Source organism: Elaeis guineensis, chromosome 1, assembly GCF_000442705.2.
Source record: "Elaeis guineensis isolate ETL-2024a chromosome 1, EG11, whole genome shotgun sequence".
In the NCBI taxonomy this organism is placed as follows: domain Eukaryota; kingdom Viridiplantae; phylum Streptophyta; class Magnoliopsida; order Arecales; family Arecaceae; genus Elaeis; species Elaeis guineensis.
Window position 1 is genome coordinate 171,118,447 of NC_025993.2, and position 22,836 is coordinate 171,141,282.

Genomic DNA, 22,836 nt, shown 5'->3' on the forward strand with positions numbered 1-22,836 from the left:
CGCAACATAATCATATATAGTTATTATATACCAAACAATTCATAGTTGAGACAGGTAAGCAAACACACACATACATAAGCAATATAAACCCACAGTAGCAGTAGATTTAAGTATATACAACATTACACTAGTATAGGATGGCATTACAAGCCTCCATGGCCTTCAATATGCGGAGAAGTGGTATGTTCACTTGCACCTGTTCTTTTCTCATGTTGTATTATTTTGTCATGTATGGTACCATTGGCCAACATAAGTTAGTTGCATCCATTGTACATTAGTTTATTTTATGATTATAAGATTTACTATCATTTTATTTTGACAGTCTCTTCTTTGATCCTACATGATGATAGCTATGTCCAATACTGTACCTAAAAAATGTGGTGCACACATTTAGCATCTTTTTTTTTTTAATGAAGTAATGAGGTGCACATGGTTAACATCAATCAACTCAAATTTAGCATGACTTGTAATGCTAAATTTCTTAAGACAGAATTATGTTTGTGATTCTTCTAGAAGTCTAGACCCACTAATATAAAGCAATTAAAAAGCATAGTCATGAGTTCAGCATTCAGAAACAATTTGCTAGATATATGATTCTGAATTTGGGGAAAAAATCAGCAAATTCATCAAAAATTCGGAAAGAGTTCAGATACCAAAGAATTAAGAAAAAGGAAAACCAAGAGAATATAGTTTTTCTAAAATAATTATTGTTTATTTAAAAATAAGTACAAGAGGGAGAATAATAACAAATGATACTAAAAAAAACACCACTAGCAAGGATATATATAGTCTCATTAATTTGTAACATATAATTTTTTAAAAAAAAAACATAATTACAAGTAACTCGTTAATAAATTGTAAAATTCATGTCTAATTCAAGAATGATTGAGTAATTCTCAAACAATTTGGCTTTGCAGGATAATTCAACGAATCACTAATCTAGAGACAAACTGAGAGTTATTTGAGACTTTTCAATAATGCAGAGAATTTTGTACTTTAGTTAAAAGTGGCCCAAGTCAAAAGAGGTACCATTAAAAAAGTGACATTCTACTTTCCCAATTGTGCACCTCTAAACAAAGCTACATATCTTTTGTATCGATGAGCCATAGTATGATGAGGTATGTGTGAGATGTATGTCCTAGAAGCCAATTATTGGCTGACATATTTTTATTCGATGACACAAATTTGTACTTAAACTATTAATTTAATCAATAAAAGATAAATTTTTTTTCCATTCAAATGTTATGTGTCCTTGAATCATCTTTGAAATTGATGTTACGATACATATTCTTAAATGTTGAGAATTAGAGGCATGTATGATCGATTCCTAAATTGCTCCCGATTATAAGATAGTCATGGGAACAGTAATCTATCCAGATGGACCGGCGCACGGTTCGCTTCCTTCGGGATAAATGAGTCTCTAATCTATGGTGAAGAGACACTAAGCAGAAAATGCAGGTAGTTGTTAGAGAACAACTAGTACTGAACGTGACCATACGAGAAATCACATGAATTTCTATTCGATCGTCAGTGATTATCTCGATACTGTAGTTGTGTGACCGATCCTTTGACCTGCGGTGTCATAGTTGCTTACAGTAAAGCTGCTGTAGTTTGACTACATATAAACATTAACTCGATTATGAGTTTTTTTGTAGTGAATGTTGGCTTCAGTTGGTTGAACTGTGCGAGCGACATGTGCATCTAGATGGGATCTATCGATCTTGATAGAGAGTAGTCCTATGAGATTTGAGAAGCTAAGTCCACAAATCTACAGCCATAGCAGTGTGATTGATGGAAAAGAATTTTCATTTCGAATCACTATTGAACTTAAGCTGATCAGATTTATCATATGACTGATGATGAGGTTTAACGATTTATCCATGACCTGTCATCTAATCGAAACTTCCGATAGAGGGACTGTATCATACATTAACTACACCTGAAGGTTCTATGTCGGTTCTACTAGGTTGCCACTACATATTGCTAGATGTAACTGGTGGATTGTGAGAGCTCAAGAAAATCATTTTGGATCAATGATCCTTATCGAGTAAGAGTGAAACTGTTTCGATCCACTAAAAGAAGTTTCAGTGATACCTATGATAGAGATCATAGTATTTACCAGACAGAATTGAACCTATGGGGTCACACATAAAAGGAGAAGACCTGAATTGATTTATATAGATTTAGAGAAATCCAATTGGGTTCATGTTAACCTTGCTAGCATCTGCGTGAACCTAACTTCTCTTGTGATTGGTTTACTTATATGATGAGTTTTTACCAATTCCTACATTTAATTTGAACCTAATTGAATTTGATTCAATGAGATCCAATTGTTAGATAATTAATTTATGACTTGCATTAAATCAAGAAAGAGTTTCTTGGTTAAGAATCCTTGAAGAGAATATATGGAACCATGTGGGCTAATTTTTACATCTAATTGGATCGCATATGATGGGATGCCTAGAGTAAGGTGTGGTTTTGGGTGTGTAATGGGTGGCGTCCCATTTATTTGGTCCAACTATATTATGACTAGGAATTCTAATATGATTAGAATGAAGAATTCTAATTTGATTAGGACATCCTTAAGTTGCCTATACAAAGGACGCTGCCCTTTAGTTGTGAACGAACCTCTCCTCCTCCCACCTTGCCGCCACCTTTCACTGGCCCCCGCCTCCCCTTCTCTTTCTCTCTCTAGCCCACACCTCTTCTCTCTCTTAGCCGTCCTCCCTTGGAGCCAAAAAGAGGGTGGGCGGCACATCAAGGAAGTGGGTCAATTGTTGGCGCCACTTGTTTGGTTCTTGTTCCCTCTACTCTCTAGTTTATTGAGAGTTAGTTACAACCACTTCTTGATTGTTATTCTTCTTGATTAGTTGAAGGATCAAGAAAGATTTTTGTTTTCTTTAAGAATCAAAAAAGATTAAAAGGATCATCAAAAGGGTTCTATTTCGATCCAGATTTGGTTTAAGCCTATTTAGGCTTTGGTTCAGGCAAGCAAGATCCAAGAGAAAATAATTGAGGTCGGCCATGTGGATACCCATAGAAGCAGGACGCTTGTGCTGCTGATTCAGAACCCGTCCAGATCCGGATTGAATCGGATTCAACCCCAGTTACAGGTTTAAAGCAAAGAAAAAGCGATTCAGATATGTGAATTGATTTCAGACTTTCGTTTGTTCTTCCTAAATCAGTTTATGTTAATTTCAGCAATATGAACTAGATCCATAGATGCTTTTATATGATGAATGCATGCTTAGATTAAAAGTATTTTAATCTGATTTTTTCACTGCATTTTGGATTTAGAAAAATTTTGAAATCCACATGCACTAGCACTTATAGAAAATCCAACAGTATATACATGATGCTAGCCTATAGAAAACACATACATAATACACCATATTTTAATCCTTGCAAGAACTCAAAATCAGCAAAGTCAATTCGAGGGATATGTGATGTACATCTTCATTTTCTCATATCCCCAACTAAAGATAGATATGCCAAACCAGCTCCAAGCTATTGCTGACTTGAGAAAAACATTTATGTAGAGGCACCTTAGTTGGCTATGACACAATTCCATCTTATGTTACCCAGACCCTTTCATTTAGCCTAAAGTTCTTGGTACAACACTTGGACACAGATCTGGAAGAAGAAATTCTTAGATATTGCAAGGTTCCAATGCTTGACACCCGACCCAAGTCCATGTAACATAGATTCCATCCTAAAAGAAGGTGAAAGGAGCCCATCTGGATCTAAAACAAAGGATTCCTCTGCCTTGTACATTCTTGCACCAGAAGCTTAGTAGCTTTGAAATCATATCTATATATGGTCTCATCCTGGAAGTAAAATAAGTAACATATCCCAGCACCTTGAGGCAATTACTTATGTTCTAACTCAATTCTTTGCTGCTTAATGGCCTGCAACAGAACAAGCAAGGTGAATGTCCTAGGTTGTTTCCAAGCAAGCAATAAGTCCTTTCTGCTAGACTATTAACATGTATAAGGTCCAAAATTCCAGCAACAACTACAGTTACTAGCACATTTAACCCTCAAGAAAGACCACAAAACAACAAAATCTCCAACATTATGTTATCTACATTCAAGATTTAAATCCCATGGGATAGGGGTGCCCGATTTTTCCACGAAATGAGACACCCCATTATCCTACCCTGTCCCAGCGGGGGTCTCGGTTATGCATCACTGTAGATATCCTCTATCTCTCTCCCCTTCTTCTTTCCTATTTTTCTTTTTTCTTCTTTTTTTCCTTCTTTTCTTTCATTTTCTTCTATCTTCCTTTCTTTCCTTTCCTTTTTCTCTCGTGTCCCTTCCTTTATTTCTTTTTTTCTTTTCTTTTTTCTTTCTCTTTCCTCTCTTCTTTCCTTCCTTTCTTTCTTTTTCCTCTTCCTATGCTTTCTTTTTCTTCTTTTTTTTTCCTTTCACTTTTTTTTTCTTCATCTTTCCTCCCTTTCTTTCTTTCCTCTCTCTTCTCTCCCCGCCTAGATGGGTTTCAGAGTCCCAACCCATCCTAGTCCCATTTTCTCATTCGAATAGGATGGGACGACTGGGATGCCCCCCATCCTACCAAGCCTTAAAACCTACTCTAAATTATTGATGCCAAGATTTGTAAATCCTTTATGTCAATAAAAGTCAAAGTAATTTAAGATCATTAGCACAAAGCATCAAGATTTTATAGATTTCACATCTCCAGCATCTTAAGCTAAGATAAGCCTAGAAGGCTCAGTTTACGGTTTGCAACCCAAAAACCCTCTATGCATTTTTAATCAGTACTATAACATTTCATTCCATACAAAGCTGCCACCAAACAATAAAAGATATAAAATACTAATTCTTCTTCCTTTCTCAAATATAAACACCTTTTGCATATCCATGAGTAGATAGCAACCAGAAGCTGAAGAATCTTTCAGCAAAACACCTTTTGCATATCCACGAGTAAATAACAAGTACAAACTCAAGAATCGTTCAGCAAAACCAAATAATGGCTGATTCCTATAATCTAGTTTAAATTGGAAAAGGACAATGGTCTATATTTCCCTTATCTAAATTCCCACCTAAGGGTCCCCCAACCTAATCGCACCCTTGCATGTGCGTGTCACAGGAATTTTTTGAAAGAGACAAGGTAGGCAAAATGCCTCAACTTTCTAAGAAACCGAAGGTCTTCACATGGCATATACATTTTCGCATGTTTTCCTTTGATAAATTCATTAAATTTTCCTTTCCATTTATATAGATATTCAAAAGAGATGGGATTTGTTGTTTAGCTACCAAAAATTGATAGAAGAATTACAACTCAACTAAGACGTAATCCCAAACTAGTTGGAGTCGGATGCATGAATCCTTTTCCTCCATGCTGCTCAGCTTAGGACCATACTTTCTGAGAGATGTTGAGATATCAAATCCTTCCTTACTCCATCCTATGTGATTTTCATTCTACCTCTACTCCTCTTTCCTTCTACATGTATCAAGTCAATCCTTCATCCCGGTCCACCCCCTTTGCCTACGTTGTACATATCCAAACCATCTACTCATCATTCTTTCAATCTGTCCTTAATCAATATTATTTTCACCTTTTTACGAATGACTTTATTTTTTAAATTCTACCTTTTCTTGTATTACCGCATATCCATCTCAACATTCTCATTTCATCCACACTCATATTTTGCACATGTTATTTTCTAAGTGCCCAAAATTCTTACCATAAATTGCAATTGTGTGGCTGTTTTATAAAATTTTCCCTTCAACTTGATTGGTATCCTACCATCATATAATATGTTAATTGCACTTCTCCAATTTATCCATCTTGATTTAATCCTGGATAACATCCTTTTCAATCTCCCCTTTCTTATGAATAATCTATTAGACATACTGAAAAAAAAAAAATCATTCTCAGGAATTTCTTGAACCTCAATTTTCACATCAACTACATATCTATTTTTAATTTTACTAAAATTGCATTCCATGTACTCCATCTTTGTTCTACTTAACCTAAAATCCTTCAATTCTAATGAACTCCTCCATAAATCCAACTTGTGATGAACCCCAACCTTTCATCCATTAACACTATATCATCTATGAATAACATGCATCAAAAAATATCATCTTGAATATGCATAGTAAACTCATCCACAACTAGCGAAAAAAACAAGGACCTAGAGCAGATCATGGGTGAAAACCTATTGTGATTGGAAACTCACTAGTATTGCCATTAGTAGTTCTCACAAAAGTAACTACTCCATTATACATATCCTTAATCATATTAATATATTAAACATAAACTTCTTTCTTTTCTAACACACACCTTAAGACTTCTCCAGGGACTCTATCATAACTGTTAGGATTTGACGCCTCGAGATTCAGCCCACATTGAGCCCACAGCGAGGTTCGCGGCGAAAAACAGAGTCCAACGAGACCAAGATCACCTGAAACGGAGCTCGGATGGAGGAGATACGAGCTTTTGAAGTCGGCACGAGAATCGCGGTGGCGGAGGACCGCCGGCGACCGACGGCGGGCGGCAGCGGCGCGGCCGCAGGCGGCGGCGAGTGGGACGCGGGACCCAGGCCCGCGCGGGACGCGCGACCCAGGCCCGTGCGGGACGCGCGACCCAGGCCCAGGCCCACGCGGGACGCGCGACCCAGGCCTGCGCGGGACGCGCGACCCAGGCCGGCGCGGGACGCGCGACCCAGGCCCGCGCGGGACGCGCGACCCACCGTGGACCGGATGGTCCACAGCGCGGCCTGTGGACCGCGTGGGCGTTTCCCACGCGTTTCTCGCGGTCCACAGAACTATTCCGTGGACCGGAGCGCGATCTAAGGGCCCAGAGGGCTCCCGGTCTTGATCCGACGGTCCGGGGGTTTTTTGGCTTTGTTTAGGACTCCTAATCCCTCTCTAATCATGTTTTAAGCTCTGTTTAAGCCTTTAAAAAGGCCTGAGACGAACAGAGAAGGGGGGTTCGGGTTTCTCGCCGCCGTACGAACCGAGAAGAGAGAGAGAGGGGCGAGAGCGCTGTGAGAGAGGAGCAGGAGGCTCCTAGACAGCGGTCGCCAGGCTCTTCAGGGGTTCAGGGGGGTCTCCAAGAGAGAGAGAGCTTTTGTGAGGGGAACTTCAGATGAGAGAGAATTGGGTGTACAAGGGTTGAGGGTGAGGTCTCCTCTTGTAAAATTTTCTTTTCATAGTGAAGTTTGCATGCCCCGTGGAGGAGAGCCCTTTTGTGGCTGATCCACGTATTTTGATTGTTTTTCCTTTTGTTTTGTTTCTTCTTTCTTCCTGCTGCATCGCGTGGTACTGAAAGGATCTTGGGAGGTAGTGTCCTGGCCAGACATCCACCCAACAAGTGGTATCAGAGCAAAGTGGTACAAGGACGCAGATTGCAGTGGTGGTGAGCAAGACTGAAGATGGAGAAAACAGGAACAATCAAGATGGAGATCAACAAGTTCGATGGTAAGAGCAATTTCTCCTTGTGGCAGGCAAGGATGAAAGACGTGCTCATCCAACAGGGGTTGATCGATGCTCTCTTGTGCGATGAGAAGCCGACCACCATGGAGGTGCGGGATTGGAAACGGCTACAGATGCAGGCGGTGAGTACCATCCGTATGTACCTGACGGATGAGGTGGTGATCTATGTGCTGAGCGAGACTTCCCCGACGATGCTGTGGTCGAAGCTCGAGGAGTTGTACATGGCGAAGTCTCTCACCAACACTCTTTTCCTCTGGAGGCAGTTTTACCAACTGCGGATGACTGAGGGACAGAGCGTGCAGGAGCATTTGAGCCACTTCCAGAAGATCCTCACCGACCTTCTCAGCGTTGGCGAGAACGTTGAGGAGAAGACCAGGGCGCTGGTTTTGCTGGCGTCGCTTCCCTCTTCGTACGAGTCCTTGGTGACTGCTCTTCTAGTGGGGAAGAGCACTATCAAGATGGACGAGGTCACCGCAGCGATACTCCAGAATGAGGTTCTCAGAAGGGAGAACCCAGCTTCGAGCTCAGGTGGCGGTAGCTCAGCTTTGGTGGCTTCTGGAGGAGCAGGAGGCAGTAGACGGAGCGACAGGAGATCGTATCGAGGGCGGTCTAAGTCCAGGAGGGACTTGAGCAAAACCAGATGTTTCCGGTGTGAGGAGTTGGGGCATCTAGCCAGAGATTGCCCTCAACTGAAAAATCGGACGGTGGCTGCTGTAGCGACGGCCGGCAGCGATTCAGATGGAGATGTCCTAGAGATATCTGACGAAGTATCTACTTCTTCCCAGCAGTGGATATTAGATTCTGCATGCCCCTATCATGTGTGTTGCAGAGAGGAGCAGTTTGACTCCCTGGAGAACAGTGAGAGCACTGTATATCTGCCGGATGGATCGAGCTGTGCGATCAGAGGCATTGGGACGGTCAGCTGGAGGACACATGACGGTGCAGTGAGGAGATTGGGGGAGGTCCGATACATACCCGATTTCAGGCGGAATCTTATCTCACTTAGCATACTGGATTCGAGAGGCTACAGGACGGTGCTGGTGGAGGAATCCTGAGGGTGCTACGCGGCGATAGGATTGTGCTGGAGAGGAAGAAGGGGAGCAGAGGACATTATTACCTGGCAGGGAGCCCAGTGCGAGGTGGAGCATCGGGAGCCAGGTGGAGCCCAGAGCGAGGTGGAGCTCCAGGAGGCGGATCGGGCACGAGACAGGAGACTCGGGAGGACAAGAGACGACGTCGCAAGGTAAGATTCCTATTGCCGCAGGATGATGCCCCGAGCAGGTCTCAAGTCAGGAGGAGCACAGCATACGACGGAGATGGGATCGAGCAGTCTGACTCGACTCTCATGTTTGCCCATCCATGATCAGCAGGCGATTGCCCCAGGGCATGGGGGCGCGGAGATCCAGAAGCTCTCGGAGTTTGGAGGAGGCCGAATATCGAGTCGAGATGGAGATTGTTAGGATTTGACGTCTCGAGATTCAGCCCACATTGAGCCCACAGCGAGGTTCGCGGCGAAAAACGGAGTCCAACGAGACCAAGATCACCTGAAACGGAGCTCGGATGGAGGAGATACGAGCTTTTGAAGTCGGCACGAGAATCGAGGTGGCGGAGGACCGCCGGCGACCGGCGGCGGGCGGCAGCGGCGCGGCCGCAGGCGGCGGTGCGTGGGACGCTGGACCCAGGCCCGCGCGGGACGCTGGACCCAGGCCCGCGCGGGACGCGCGACCCAGGCCGCGCGGGACGCGCGACCCAGGCCCGCGACCCTTTGCCCCGGTCCACCGTGGACCGGGTGGTCCACGGCGCGGCCTGTGGACCGCGTGGGCGTTTCCCACGCGTTTCTCGCGGTCCACAAAACTATTCCGTGGACCGGAGCGCGATCTAAGGACCCAGAGGGCTCCCGGTCTTGATCCGACGGTCCGAGGGTTTTTTGGCTTTGTTTAGGACTCCTAATCCCTCTCTAATCATGTTTTAAGCTCTGTTTAAGCCTTTAAAAAGGCCTGAGACGAACAGAGAAGGGGGGTTCGGGTTTCTCGCCGCCGTACGAACCGAGAAGAGAGAGAGAGGGGCGAGAGCGCTGTGAGAGAGGAGCAGGAGGCTCCTGGACAGCGGTCGCCAGGCTCTTCAGGGGTTCAGGGGGGTCTCCAAGAGAGAGAGAGCTTTTGTGAGGGGAACTTCAGATGAGAGAGAATTGGGTGTACAAGGGTTGAGGGTGAGGTCTCCTCTTGTAAAATTTTCTTTTCATAGTGAAGTTTGCATGCCCCGTGGAGGAGAGCCCTTTTGTGGCTGATCTACGTATTTTGATTGTTTTTCCTTTTGTTTTGTTTCTTCTTTCTTCCTGCTGCATCGCGTGGTACTGAAAGGATCTTAGGAGGTGGTGTCCTGGCCAGACATCCACCCAACAATAACTTTTCTCTAAATCAATAGAAGCTCTGTGGAGATCCTATCTCTTCTCTATACTTCTCCATTGACCTTCAATGGAGAAAAATAGCTTCCATCACTGACCTTCGTGGCATAAAACCAAACTGACGGAAGAAATACATAATCTATTATATAACTGCAAATTGCATATATACATGCACCACCAGCATGACTTCAAGCCCCATAGACGAAAAGCTTGTACTTGCATATACAAGCTTTTCTAAAACTAGATTCAAAACTCACCCAAACAAATTATCTCCAGTTAATAAAATGATTCAAAAGCTGACTACATTTGCATTGTCTTTCATTCGAAAATAAAGATTCATGATTGAAGCAAGACATGGGTTTTCTATTCTAAATAAGCAACAACACCATAGTATGAAGAAAGTTGCTTTATGAACTATAAAGACTGACTGATAAAAATTTGAGGTCTATAAATCTTCCTAAGCCATATCAGGGAAAGAAGTGACCAAAAAAAAATAGGCCCAAAGGTCCAAGCAATGTTTTATTATTGTTTTGCATCTGAATATATGACTCCAAAAGGTAAGTGTTCTGGCCATATTTAGGTACATCATTAATTGCAGCAATTTGCAGATAGGAATAGTGTTCATAGTGAGAGAGAACAAATTAGCATCGAGAACAATCTATCAACTATAGCATACATAGCACATAACACTACAATAAAAAATTTAATCATTTTTACCTGAAGAGTGAAGGCCTGCAATGGAATTGGGGCCAAAGTTGTTACAAGATATACATCATTATATTCATTGTTGATATATTTCCCATTATTTATAACACTGCATCAAAAAATGATATAAATGCTTGAATTTACATATAGCATAAAAATTTCTCATCAATAATTGATAAGCTATAGCATATTTTAAACTTGTCTACACTTCCTAACCAATTCATCAAAAAAAAAAAAAAAAATCCTAACCGGGAATCCACATCTAGGGATGTCAATGGACTTGCCTGAGCAGAACACAAGCAAAATTATAAGTACACCTTACTCAATAACCTGAGCAGAAACAATGCAATTGAGGATTGCCGTTTCACCCATTGACATGCCTAACCATGCTATTAGAAGAAATTATGGAATCATAAAGCAAAAGGCGCTTCAAATAACCTTTGCTCCAGCATTAATAAACTCAAATGATATGTCAAAGAATGAAAATGTGACAGCTCAACTCAACAAGAAAAAAATTCACTAATTCAAGACCTCAGGTATTGATTTTATACTAATACAGAAAAGAACTACAAAAATAGGGAAAGAACTAAAGTTTTCCTTGATGTTTCAGCAACTGACAATCCACACCAAGGCAGCAGCTTGATGAGTTCTGGCTGATACATAAAGTAGCCAGGTTTCTATTAACAATTTCAACTGGAGAAATTAACTACTGACAAACATGATCATGGAAGACTTGATGCAAATCTGGATAACTTGTCATCGAGCCTAAACCAAGTTTTTATGCATAAGTAGAAGCCAAAATTAATTAACTAAAAAAAAAAAAAAAAGCAACATGGGGCTTCAAAAATGTGCATCCTTTGAGAAAAACTGGCTTGCTTAATATTTATTATCTTATTATCTGCAAATCTCTTCTCAATGTACCGTACATTTTCGCAGTCATTATAAATGCATTATATTCCAGAATGAAATGAAAATAATACAGAAACATGGAGCGATTCAAAGTTACATTCCCCTAAAAAAATAGAGGACCCCTTGGAAATGGTAACCATTCATTATTCTTCAAAGTTTAAAGTAAGAAAAATTTTACGCCCCATCAGATTCCTCAGTTGATTGAAAGTCCTTGAATAGCCCTAATCAATAAAGACACAATATTTGGTCTTAAAGTCAAACCAGATCATCCAACAAGACAGCAAGGCAACACAGTGTCCCTTAACTGCATATAGCAACGTGACTAGGACCTAACCTTTTGAAAGGAAAAATGGTCAGGTACGCATCAGGTTCGGGTCTACTGAAACAGGGACAGGTAAAGTTAAATATGAGACAGTAGTATGTATTTCTCCAAAAATAAATAATGATCTGAACCATTCAGATAACAGGTTACGACACAGACACACCACAAGCTGGGCAACCAGATTAGTATGATAGTAGTTTAATATTCAAAATAATTTCATAGAAGGAACTAGATGAATCAGCAGCAAAAGCAACAGCATCCAAATCATTTCCTCATCAAATATGGGTCGTAGAGCACAACTCGAAGCCAAGGAAGCTCCGCAGAAGGATTGATCAAGTTTACGATCAACAGTCAACCTAACATCAATCCTGTAAAAATTAGTTCCAATTTTGTGGTCAAAAAAAAAAAAAGGCAAAGGAGCAAATCTCCAACAAACACCTGGACATGAAAAGAGTCTAGACAATAAAGACGACGATACCTTCTGACAAGGGAGTTGTATTGATCTCTAGGGCACAAACAAATGAAAGAACCCAATGAGACAAATTCCCTTAGGCACTAGATGGATATAATTTTTTAAAAAATAAATTTAAAAATTTTATTTTAAAAAAAAAAAAACAAAAACAAAAACTGGTTCAAGTTAGGTCCAGATATTGGGTCTTCTAAGGACACCCAATTTGCATTTTGGATTCAGTCCCACAAATCTTGGACCACAACTACTGGTCTTAATGAGGAGGTCAGATGCATAGGATCCACAAAACTTCCACCCAAAATATTATTATTCGGTGACTTCACTGAACAATCAGCAAAATCAGGTCATTTCTTCCTCATTGCCTAATTAAGAAATGTCTGTCACATATAGCTCAAGCTTATGCAATACTTGTTTGATTTAAAAAATGCAAAAAAAATAATAGGGTAGCAGCCTATTCTAATGTCATGAAAAGGAGATTAGCTTAGGGTGTTAGCTTAAATGTACATGTACTAAGTTATGCAAGATTGCTGCATTATATGAAAACAACAGAAAGCCTGTTCTAATGTCATGAAAAGGAGATTAGCTTAGGGTGTTAGCTTAAATGTACATGTACTAAGTTATGCAATATTGCTGCATTATATGAAAACAACAGAAAGCATATATGCAAGGGCCAAAGATCTAATTTACATAATAGAAAATGTGTTAAAAACAAATTCTTTTGTAGGAAAATAAATGCATTAGGTTAAAATTTCAGACAAGAATAAAATAAAGATGTTAACACTATGAGCAGAAGTATACAAACCACTCTTGAAGAAAAACAAAAATCAACTCAAATGCATCTTCTGGGAGGCTTATGCCTAGTTCTTCATTAAGCTCCCTCCTGTAAAAATATAGTCTACATAATTAGGCAATATATAAAGATTAAGGGGAAAAAACTGAAATATTGAATCAAATAAAAAATTTGTGATTTCCAAGAATTCTCCACCATAAAAAAGTAATACTGTTACAATATTAGCATAAATTTAGGGAAGCAAGTAAACATCTTAGTAGTGAAAATTTGTAAGGAAATAGCCATAGCTATCTTAATGTATATGTTTGTTTCTCATAATACTCCCTATTGAGAATAAATAATTCTAGTAACTAGAATTAAAGCTTAATGACACATATCTATGGCCAGAGCCACTACAAGTTGTCTACAAACATCAAGCAATGTCACGTGAAGATATCAATAGACAAAATTCAGAAAAACAAAAAACCATAATTGACTTCTCTTCATAAGTCATTTATCATATTCTTATGATCTTATTGTTGACTTTTGGGAGATGACTTATCTTTATAGGAAGCATGCAGAAAGAAAAAATTAACTATGACATGCATTAGGTGTACCAAGATTAAGTCCAACTGACAAAGAACCTAAGAAATCAGAGTACAGTAAAGAAGCACAGGAAATTCAAAGCAAGATTTTGTCTTTCTTCAGATAAATAGACACAAAACGACTGTAAAACAGAATTAAACTCATAAACAGTGGAGTTGATTACCTGGCAGTCAGGATACCTTTTAATAAAGGCACAATATAATCATAAGAGAAGGTAAAAAGAGGCAGACCAACTAAGATGCAGACCAAGAAGCAAAGAAGCATGAGAAACTCTAACAATCCCCATACCCCCCACCCACAAAAAAAGAAAAAACCAAGAAAAAAAAAAAGCAAAATTCCATCTTTCTCCTGAAAGCAGTCACAATATTGACACTAAAGCAGAATTAAACTCACGAGTAATGAATTAAATACCTGGCAGTCAGAATGCCTTATAATAGCTGGATCATAAGCCGAAAACAAGGTTCAGATGCCTGCTAACTAAGATGCAGACCACGAACCTAAGAATTCAAAGTACAGCAAAGGAGCAGAAAAAATTGTAACCAAAAAAACAGGCACAAAAGGCAGCACGAGTTCATCTTTCTTCCATTAATAGTCCCAACATTGACTCTAAAAGAGAACTAAACTCAGAGCAATGGATTCTACTCTCTGAGAGTCAGGAGACCTTTCAGACATAGCATCATGATCATAAAAATAGGTAAAAAGTGGTGCACTGAGATGCAAAGCAAGAAGTTCAGATTTAAAAGCATAGCAACGAAGCACGAAGAACTCTAACTGGAAAAAAAAAAAAGAAAACGAAGTGCAAGAAATAGCAAGATTCACCGTTCTTCCGGTAGCAACCATAGCATTGATCCTAAAACAGAATGAAACTCATAGCTAACAAATACCTGCCAGTCAGGATGCCTTTTAATTGCTCCACCAAAGAAGGTAAAAAGAGATACACCAACTTAGATACCAACCAGGAACCCAAGAATTCAAAGGATAGCAAAAAAGCACGATAAACTCTTAAACCAGAAATAGAAAACAAAGATCAAGAAACAGCAAGATTCATCTTTCTTTCAGTACCAATCATAACATCGACCCTAGAACAGAATAACATTCGTGCCACTACTTTGCAATCAAGAGACCCTTTGATAGGTCTATCATAACCGTAAAACAAGGTAACAAGAAATACATCCTCAAAAAAGAACAAATAAACCAATAATTCAAAGAATAGCAAAGAAGCAAGAAAAAATCCGACGAGAATAGAAAAAACGAGCCACAAGAAAGAACAAGATTTCATCTCTCAATAAACAATCATAACATAGACTCCGAAACGGGAATAAACTTATGATCAGAGTGAACCCAACTACCTGGCAGTGATGAGAGAGGAATCCCCGGCCGAGATGTGGCCGGCGCTAGAGATATCCCACAGACCGGGCCAAGAATCCTTGCAGTCGGCTCGGCGCTGCAGGAGGAGCTCCTGAGTGCTCTCCGAGTATATCCAGACATGGACCGCCCGGTGGTAGTCCCCATCCCCGTGGACGAGCCCCCTACATGAAGAAGAAGAAGAAGACATCCCATGAGATTCTTAGGGCAGGAATAAAACGAGAAAGAAGGAAAGAAGAGGTTCTTCGATCGATCGATGTGGAACGGGGCGAACCTGGGCTTGGAGATGCCGGTCTTCTCTCCAGTTCTTGTGAGGACGTCGAGAAGCTCCTCGTCTTGGTGATTGATCTCCGCCATGGCCGAGGAGGAGGGCGTGATGGGAGTGAAACATGAGCCCACCGGTTAAATAGTCCTCTCCGCTTCTATATATGCCACCCGGCCGTGAGCATGACATGGGAAGACAGAGAATTTTAGTGGGACATTGGTGCTTCCTATGTGGCGGTGACCGAATGGTCGCATATAAATGAATCAGCTTTTAACATTGATGTCCGTATTTTAAATAAATATAGATACTTTCTCTTTCGCGATGATATACAAATTTTTATATATTTATAATTAATTATATAATTTTTATTATAATAATAATATTTTTTTATAATTTAAAATAAAAATTTTAATTTAATTGGATACAAAAATAATTTTTTTCTAACTATTTATTGATCTTTATTATTTATTGTTTTTGGATTGTATATAAAAATGATGGTTCAAATATAAAAATTTATCAAAATTAGATTGTCAATATTTTAATATTATAATTGAAGAAGATGAAGATAATTATTGATTAATAAAATTTTGATGGTAAATATTTTATAATAAAAATTTTGAGAATAGAGACTGAATTTCAATGATTGGATTCAATATTACTTAAACAATATTTGTTATTTGTTGGTTTCTTTAATTTTATGAAGTTTAATTATTTTATAATTTTTTTTGCTTGTAAAAAATAGATATAATGATATTATTACAAGTTTTTTGGAGTCATTTCATATTTATTTTTGATATTTTAAAATTTAATGTAGAAATTGATTTTATTATTTATTTGCCGAAGTATCTGAAAATTTTTAATTTTTTATATTTTTTTAATTTTTATATTTTTAATTATTTTAATTTTTTGATGAATAAAGATTAGTCCGTTTAGATCCTTTACTTATAAGGGCCATGACCAGACTGTCTATTTGATGGTCCGTTTATCAAAAAGAATTTTTTGGTCTAGTTCGAATGGATTTGATTCGTGAAAGATCGGTTCTGCATGAACTAGATCGATTTGTTTTGATGGCTCTAATAATATGAATATAGAATATTATAAATTTTTTTAAAAAAATATTTTTATTATTTAAAATTTTAAATAAAAAATAAAATTATAAATATTAAATATATTTTGAAAAAAAGGATGACTGTGTGCCAATCAGATGGGGCAACGTATGTGCACAAAAACTTTCTCACCTTTCTATATAGCTATTAGGTTCATTGAATGTGGTCTGTCGATGTAGTGAGAAAATTCTGGCGATGATCCAAAGAATATAAATCTATTTACATCTGAGACCTGTTTACAAAAGGTATGATCCGTTCGGCACAGCCAAGTTGGAAGTATTTTGAGATATTTAGTTTAGGAATTTCGCTTTAGTTTATGTTTTAAGCCCGGCAGGCCATGTGTGAAATTTGAGCTCATTTGTTAAATAGTCCTCCCCGCTTCTATATATGCCACCCGACCGCGAGTATGATGTGGGTAGACATAAAGTCCTAGTCAGACATTGGTGCTCCCAAATGCCTCCTGGTGACGGGGGGATGGACTCATAGAAGTTAATCTTTGTGTGTAGCTATTAGGTTTGTCGAATCTGATAGTTGTCGATGTAATGAGAATGGTCCAAATCCATCTACATCTAAGACTATGTACAAAAAGGGATGATCCGGTAGGCATACTCGAGTTTGAAGCATTTTGGGGGATCTAATTTATATTTTAAGCCCATAAAGTTGAGTGTGAAAAATGAGCCAATTCGTTAAATAGTCCAAACTAGGGTTTAAATTAGCCTAAGCCGAACCTGACCTGACTCGGATCTAATGTAAATATACCATACATCATATATAGATATTTTGGAAAAAAATTTTATAGCCGGATCGATCATGAAAAGAATTATAATCGGATGCGTTATCGTTTGCCACATGCATATATTGAGATATCCATAAAAAAAAAGAATGATTATGTGATGTTTATCTAAACTATTCTAATATTCTTAAAACTTATTTATTTTTTTTTTAATATTTTAACACACGTACAGCCATCCATCATTTGATGAACGTTTTTGAAATATGTCCGATTATAATTTTTTCCATAATCGGTCTAACTATAAAAATTTTATCCGATACTCTACCCACTATCAGGCATAGATTTAGATGTTTGACGCCGATTGAATGCATCTACTCACTATGGTCCCTCATTTGGTCAGCAAGCATCGTCCAATAGTCTCTTGATCTTGTCAAAGTTTCTGTTCGTAATAGTTATGGATATTAGGATCGATCTGCTTCGTTGATTTTCTAATTGGATCAATAGCGAAGGATCGATGACTTGGTGGGGTCTCTCATAAGGTGTAAACTGCCAGTGCCAAAAGAGGCATAGACCGTCGGTGCCAAGAAAGTGTGGGACAATCTTGTGTGAGCCCGTTGCCACTGCATCTCGTGACGATTCCAACATTTGCTCAAATAGTGTCACTACCTCGATGGCATGACCATGTGCACCGTAGGTGATTACAATGTCGAGTCACGGGGAAGGTTTGGTAGGGCATCTAGTCAAATATTTGGAGATAGGAGAAGAGAAAGGTAGCTACATAAGCACAGCAACGAGGGAATTTGCACTAACGACTGGGTTAAGGATGAGGGCAGTAGCATGGGGGGTTGCTAAGCAAAAGGAACCAAAGTTGGCAGTAATGCAAAGGGTGGATGTGAAGATGTGACCATCAACGGGAATCATAGGATAGCATGTGGTGGAAGGGTAGAGCGGTGTAGTGATGGTGGCGGATAAGAGCAGCATGGACACAATTAAGAGTGTTATAAAGGAAGGCCAAGGGTCCGAAGAGAGGCAGCAAGAGGAGAGGAGGAGATCGGCATCATGGATGGTAGTGGCAACTGCAGCAGAGGCAAATGCAATGGCGGTGGTGGAGAAACTATTAGAGGCGGTGGAAGAGATCTTGATTGTCTCTGGCCATTGGAACATGTACAAGAAACCAAAGAGGAAGCCCAAAAGAGTGGTGATGGTGGAGGTTAATCGAGAAGCCCGAAGCGAGAGAACCGGCCTAAAGCCCGAAGCGAGAGTAAGATCCAAGCTCGAGCTTGAGAAGTAGGATCAAGGGCCTTACTGAGCTAGACCCAGGCCTAGCTTGTTTTAGTTATACCTTAAGTTAAGCCCAACACGAACTTGGCTCAGCCCATCCATTGAGTACATCTACTACGAATTACCTCTCAAGTTACCTTTCATGATGAGGTTTGGCAGTTAGGACACTATTTCATCAACCACCTTAACACGTTGACTAGTGATCTCAAAGGTAATTGTATAGTGATTATTGTGAAATATCAGTGTTGATTACACCTCCCACTTGTTTGAAAATTTGTGGATTAACATTAGGTTGAGTGGATGTTTATTCCTCATCTCAATAACGTAGTTGGAGGGCTATGAGTGAGCGCTGCATGGACAAGGTTATATGAGGTAAAGACAGATGGAGATCAAATGACCTTTGCTGGGCTAGATAAGGTTCAAGTGTGACAAATCCTAATTATAGAAGTACACGTTGAAGAGATAGAATTCCATCATGATGATGATGAGTAGGCAGATAAATCAAGATCAAACTCATCAGTGAATTTTATTTTAACTTACCCTACCAGTAATATATTTACCCTATGACTAGAAATAGTATTAACTTGGATTTCTACCATAGTAGTCCAAGCTACACTCATATTTCCATCCAAATCCATCTTCATTAAATATGGGTATGATTGAAAATCTTTGAAGACCAAGACATCTGAACTCATCCTACTCTCATATTCTCCATTCAACAACCACTTTAAGCGAGTTAAAGTAGTTAGGAATTTAAAAAGATACAATTTTTATCAAGTCTGATTGAGTATGTCTTGACATTGATTTGGTCAAGCCCGATTCAAGATTTGTTCATGCTTGACCGAATTAAAACATTTTCTCCTTTTCAATTTCATAACACAGAAGTAGTTTAGTTCGTAGGTTCGTGTGAATGAGGCTCATATGGCGTGCATTTTCTATTAACTCATGTCAAGCCAAAATTTAGACAGCATCCTCGTCCAGCAAGCATATGCCCCGACTGCCTCTCCAGACAAGGGCAATCCTTTGCATCATAGCCAAGCCAGCCACATCCAAAGCAGGGGACGCCCATACTTTTTAATATACAAACTATTGTCACACACCACTCGCCGACGAGCCCACCTGGTCTCAGTGGATTCTGGTGCAGCATCCCCACCACTGCCTTCTCAAATCCCGGTGAGGGTGATGAGGAATCACCTTCCGTCTGAATTCCCGGTTTACTTTACCAAAAAAGAATGGCAGTGATCTTCTTTTGGACAGCTTTGCGATCTTCCAAACTGCTCAGAAAATAACACACCTAATACCATTATGTTCTTGCCCTACAATGGGGACACAAACCATGTGAAAGGACTCAACATGATTTCGTCCCCCAATTTTGACTCGGGTCTCATGATTGCATAATGGTTTTTCCTTGCTGTTGGGGCTTATCTTGGCATTGCCTTTTGAAGTTTCATGCTGGAATCTGGCACGTAGAATTACATCGACTTCATATGGTACCCGTGACAACTTGGGAAAACAGAATTTAACTTGATTTCAAAATTGAGCTCTACAAGAGTTGTGAATAACCACATAAATTACAGGAGCAGCAAATCTCTATTCAAGAAATTGAGTACCGAGATCCAGAGAATCAAACCTGGATATATCTTTATACATCACATTTCTTGTATAAATAGCATTCCTTGCCAAACAACCATTACCAAAATATTTATTATAATGGAAGGTAGTTTCTATCCAATAGTTCTTGTGTTTTCAGACTTTTCTGGAAAGAAGCATATGGTTTAAGGCCATCATTAACCAATTCTTTGGTTGAAATATAGGTTTTCTTTCAAACACCTCTTGTGGCAATATGCTTGCCACATGCCAAACGGTCATGATCGTCTTTAATGGACTTCCAGTCCAGAGTAAAAGAACTTTCATGCTTTCTACTTGAAGTCAAAATGATGGCTAAGAAGACCGGCATTCAATTATACTTTTTTCACAACAATTGCAGAAAAGTTCCACATAGATCTACATTCAACAGGCAAAAACGAGGCACACATAATGTTTGGATAGCAGAAAGCTACAAGCTAGAAAAATTTTAATTTTCCATTGTGTATTGCAGAAGATTTTGCCTGACACAATACCTTATCAGCTCCCGACAATGTAGAACATGATCCTGTAGCCCCCAAGGTAACAGCAAAGTAGAGATAGACCGTACACAGTAAAACCAGCAGGACCAGCATTGTCAGGAGAAATCGGTGGCGCTCGAGGAGAATAGACCATGCCAAGTCATCATGGCCCTTTAGCTGTTTCTTGACAGAGAATGAAGGAGATGATATATTTTGGGATCTCCTATGTGGAGATAACGAAGAATCAAGAACCATTATGTTCCTAGTCTGCTCTTTTAACCAGGGGGGGGAAAAAATCCTGCATCAGTATTAAGCAGCCATGACACCAAGTACTACATTGAGCCAAACTTAAAAGAGTTGCATAATGCCTGACAAAAAAGAATGATGTTTACATTTATTGATGCAACAGAAACAGATGAGAATTTTGTCATGGAAATATAAATTGTTGGCAAAAGAACAAAAAATTGTGGATTGATATATACATAAAAGACATTTTTTTTTTGTTTTACTATTTGCGAAGCCCAATCCGGCCAATAACAAAAAAGAGAAAGAATGCTGAGATCAACATTCTAATGCTCATAACAATGAAAAATTAATAGGACAAAATAAAATTTAGCTGCAGTAGTCAATGAGCTGAGATTTTTCTTTTGAGACAACATGATGAGGAACAGTCTTTGAACTCATTGGAGATAACAACTCATCTACTGGAATCCCTATCACATTTCATGTCAGCATTTCTATCCAAAAATTTGTTAAACTGTCTTCCACCATGCATGGTCATCACAACATATAATAGCACATTCGAATATGTGACAATGGCCACATAGAACAAGTTTATTACATCTATTGTATCTACACAACTAGTCGAGAAATCTGATTCTCAAGAAAGTTGACAAGTTCAGGTAACTGAATAAAGAATTGTCTGCAACTGCCCTAAAATAATATAATCAACAAGCTTCATCTCATTCCGATTAAGGCGATTAAATGGCTTCTAAGGCTGCATCTTTGGTCAGTGTCAGCCAAAGTCAAGTGTACGGGACTACAATGGGGAAACATCAATCATTATCCCCTACATCCATCCAAGTTTCTCAAATCTTCCCCATGTTCCAACCATTTAACACACTGATGCCAGACTAGTAGCATATAACAGCGTCATTCAAATATGTAACAATGGCCACACAAAACAAGTTTATTACGTCATTTCTATTTACATAACTAGTCCAGCAATCTGATCGTCATGAAAGTTGACAAGTTCAGGTAATTGAATAAGGAATTACCTGAATTTCATGATGCTTTCTGCCTTAAAATCATATAATTGACAAGCTTCATCTAATCAGATTAAGGTGATTTTTTTTTTGGGTAGAACATTAACGTGATTAAATGGCTTCTAAGGTTGCATATTTGGTCAGTGTTAGCCAAAGTCAAGTGTATGGGACTACAATGGAGAAACATCAATCATTACGCACTACCTCCATCCAAGTTTCTTAAATCTTCCACACGTTCCAACCATTCAACACATTGATGCAGATAACATGCTGGAAGAAACACAACTATATCCAAATAGTACTAGAAGTGCATGATTGAGCTAAATTAAGCGAGGATAAAGGTTCCTATGTGATGGGCAAAAAATTTCAGAATTTGAACTCCATATTTTAGAAAATCTTGAGTGTATATATATATATACTAAAACAACATAGGTGACCATGATTAATGAAGACTATGGAACATATAAATCTATTATTTATTTCATGTGCATGCCTTCTCATTTTTCAAAGAGCAAAATCACAGTGCACCATTTCTCTTGACCTCAAAGATGAATAAAAAGATGGAGTTGAAAAAATATTACAAATATATAAAAGGTATGCAGCAGCCCTTTTTTCAATTTTGATAATTTATTTCGTCAAATTTCTTCCATGAAGCAAGCACGCAGTCAGACTCACAGAACAACCATGCAATGCCTTTTAAAAATCAGATCTCTGAAACGTCATCAACTTAAACGAGACCAACAGATCCAATAGAGAATGGGGAACAAATCTAAAGAATTCAAACCAAATGATCTATTTCAAAACAAGAACCAGCCCTGAGAGCAGGAGAAACTCTCGGCTCTGGTCTGAGATCCAGAGCGAGAGGACGACAGAGAGGAGAATACAAGTACTCGCATCAGAGTGAGGGAACCTCTACGTACCTACTCGAGCGTCCTTGGCCTTAACTCCTTGAGGATCTCAAGCAGAGGGAGGGAACGAATGGTGAGAAGGGATCGACTCTTGCTTCATGGAAGAGAAATCACGCGTTTTATCGTGGTCCCTCGCGTGCCAGCCGGATCCAAGTCCGGACAGC

At 39.3% G+C, this 22,836-nt stretch overlaps 1 protein-coding gene and 1 long non-coding RNA gene across 8 annotated transcripts in view; both read right to left on the reverse strand.

Annotated features, from left to right (window-relative positions):
* LOC105039550 (nudix hydrolase 3) overlaps positions 1 to 15,441 on the reverse strand; it is a 35,602-nt gene extending 20,161 nt beyond the window's left edge. For all 5 annotated transcript variants that reach the window (XR_012136674.1, XR_012136675.1, XM_073248326.1 and 2 more), the window contains exons 1-4: positions 15,284 to 15,441; positions 14,994 to 15,173; positions 13,072 to 13,149; positions 10,582 to 10,678 (exon numbers count right to left, since the gene is read on the reverse strand). Coding sequence is in view for 3 of the 5 variants with exons in the window: in XM_073248326.1 (XP_073104427.1) it covers positions 10,582 to 10,678; positions 13,072 to 13,149; positions 14,994 to 15,173; positions 15,284 to 15,366 (438 nt within the window). In the remaining 2 variants the exon portion in view is untranslated. The remainder of the gene's footprint in view (positions 1 to 10,581; positions 10,679 to 13,071; positions 13,150 to 14,993; positions 15,174 to 15,283) is intronic.
* A 3,637-nt stretch (positions 15,442 to 19,078) lies between these two features.
* LOC105039551 (uncharacterized) lies at positions 19,079 to 22,836 on the reverse strand. 3 transcript variants are annotated; one of them, XR_002163657.3, is made up of 3 exons: positions 22,685 to 22,836; positions 20,515 to 20,867; positions 19,079 to 19,853 (listed from the first exon to the last, which is right to left on the reverse strand). It is a non-coding gene; the product is annotated as an uncharacterized lncRNA (long non-coding RNA). The 3 variants fall into 3 exon arrangements; XR_012136677.1 differs by having other exon boundaries at positions 19,079 to 19,897; XR_012136676.1 differs by having other exon boundaries at positions 19,079 to 19,937.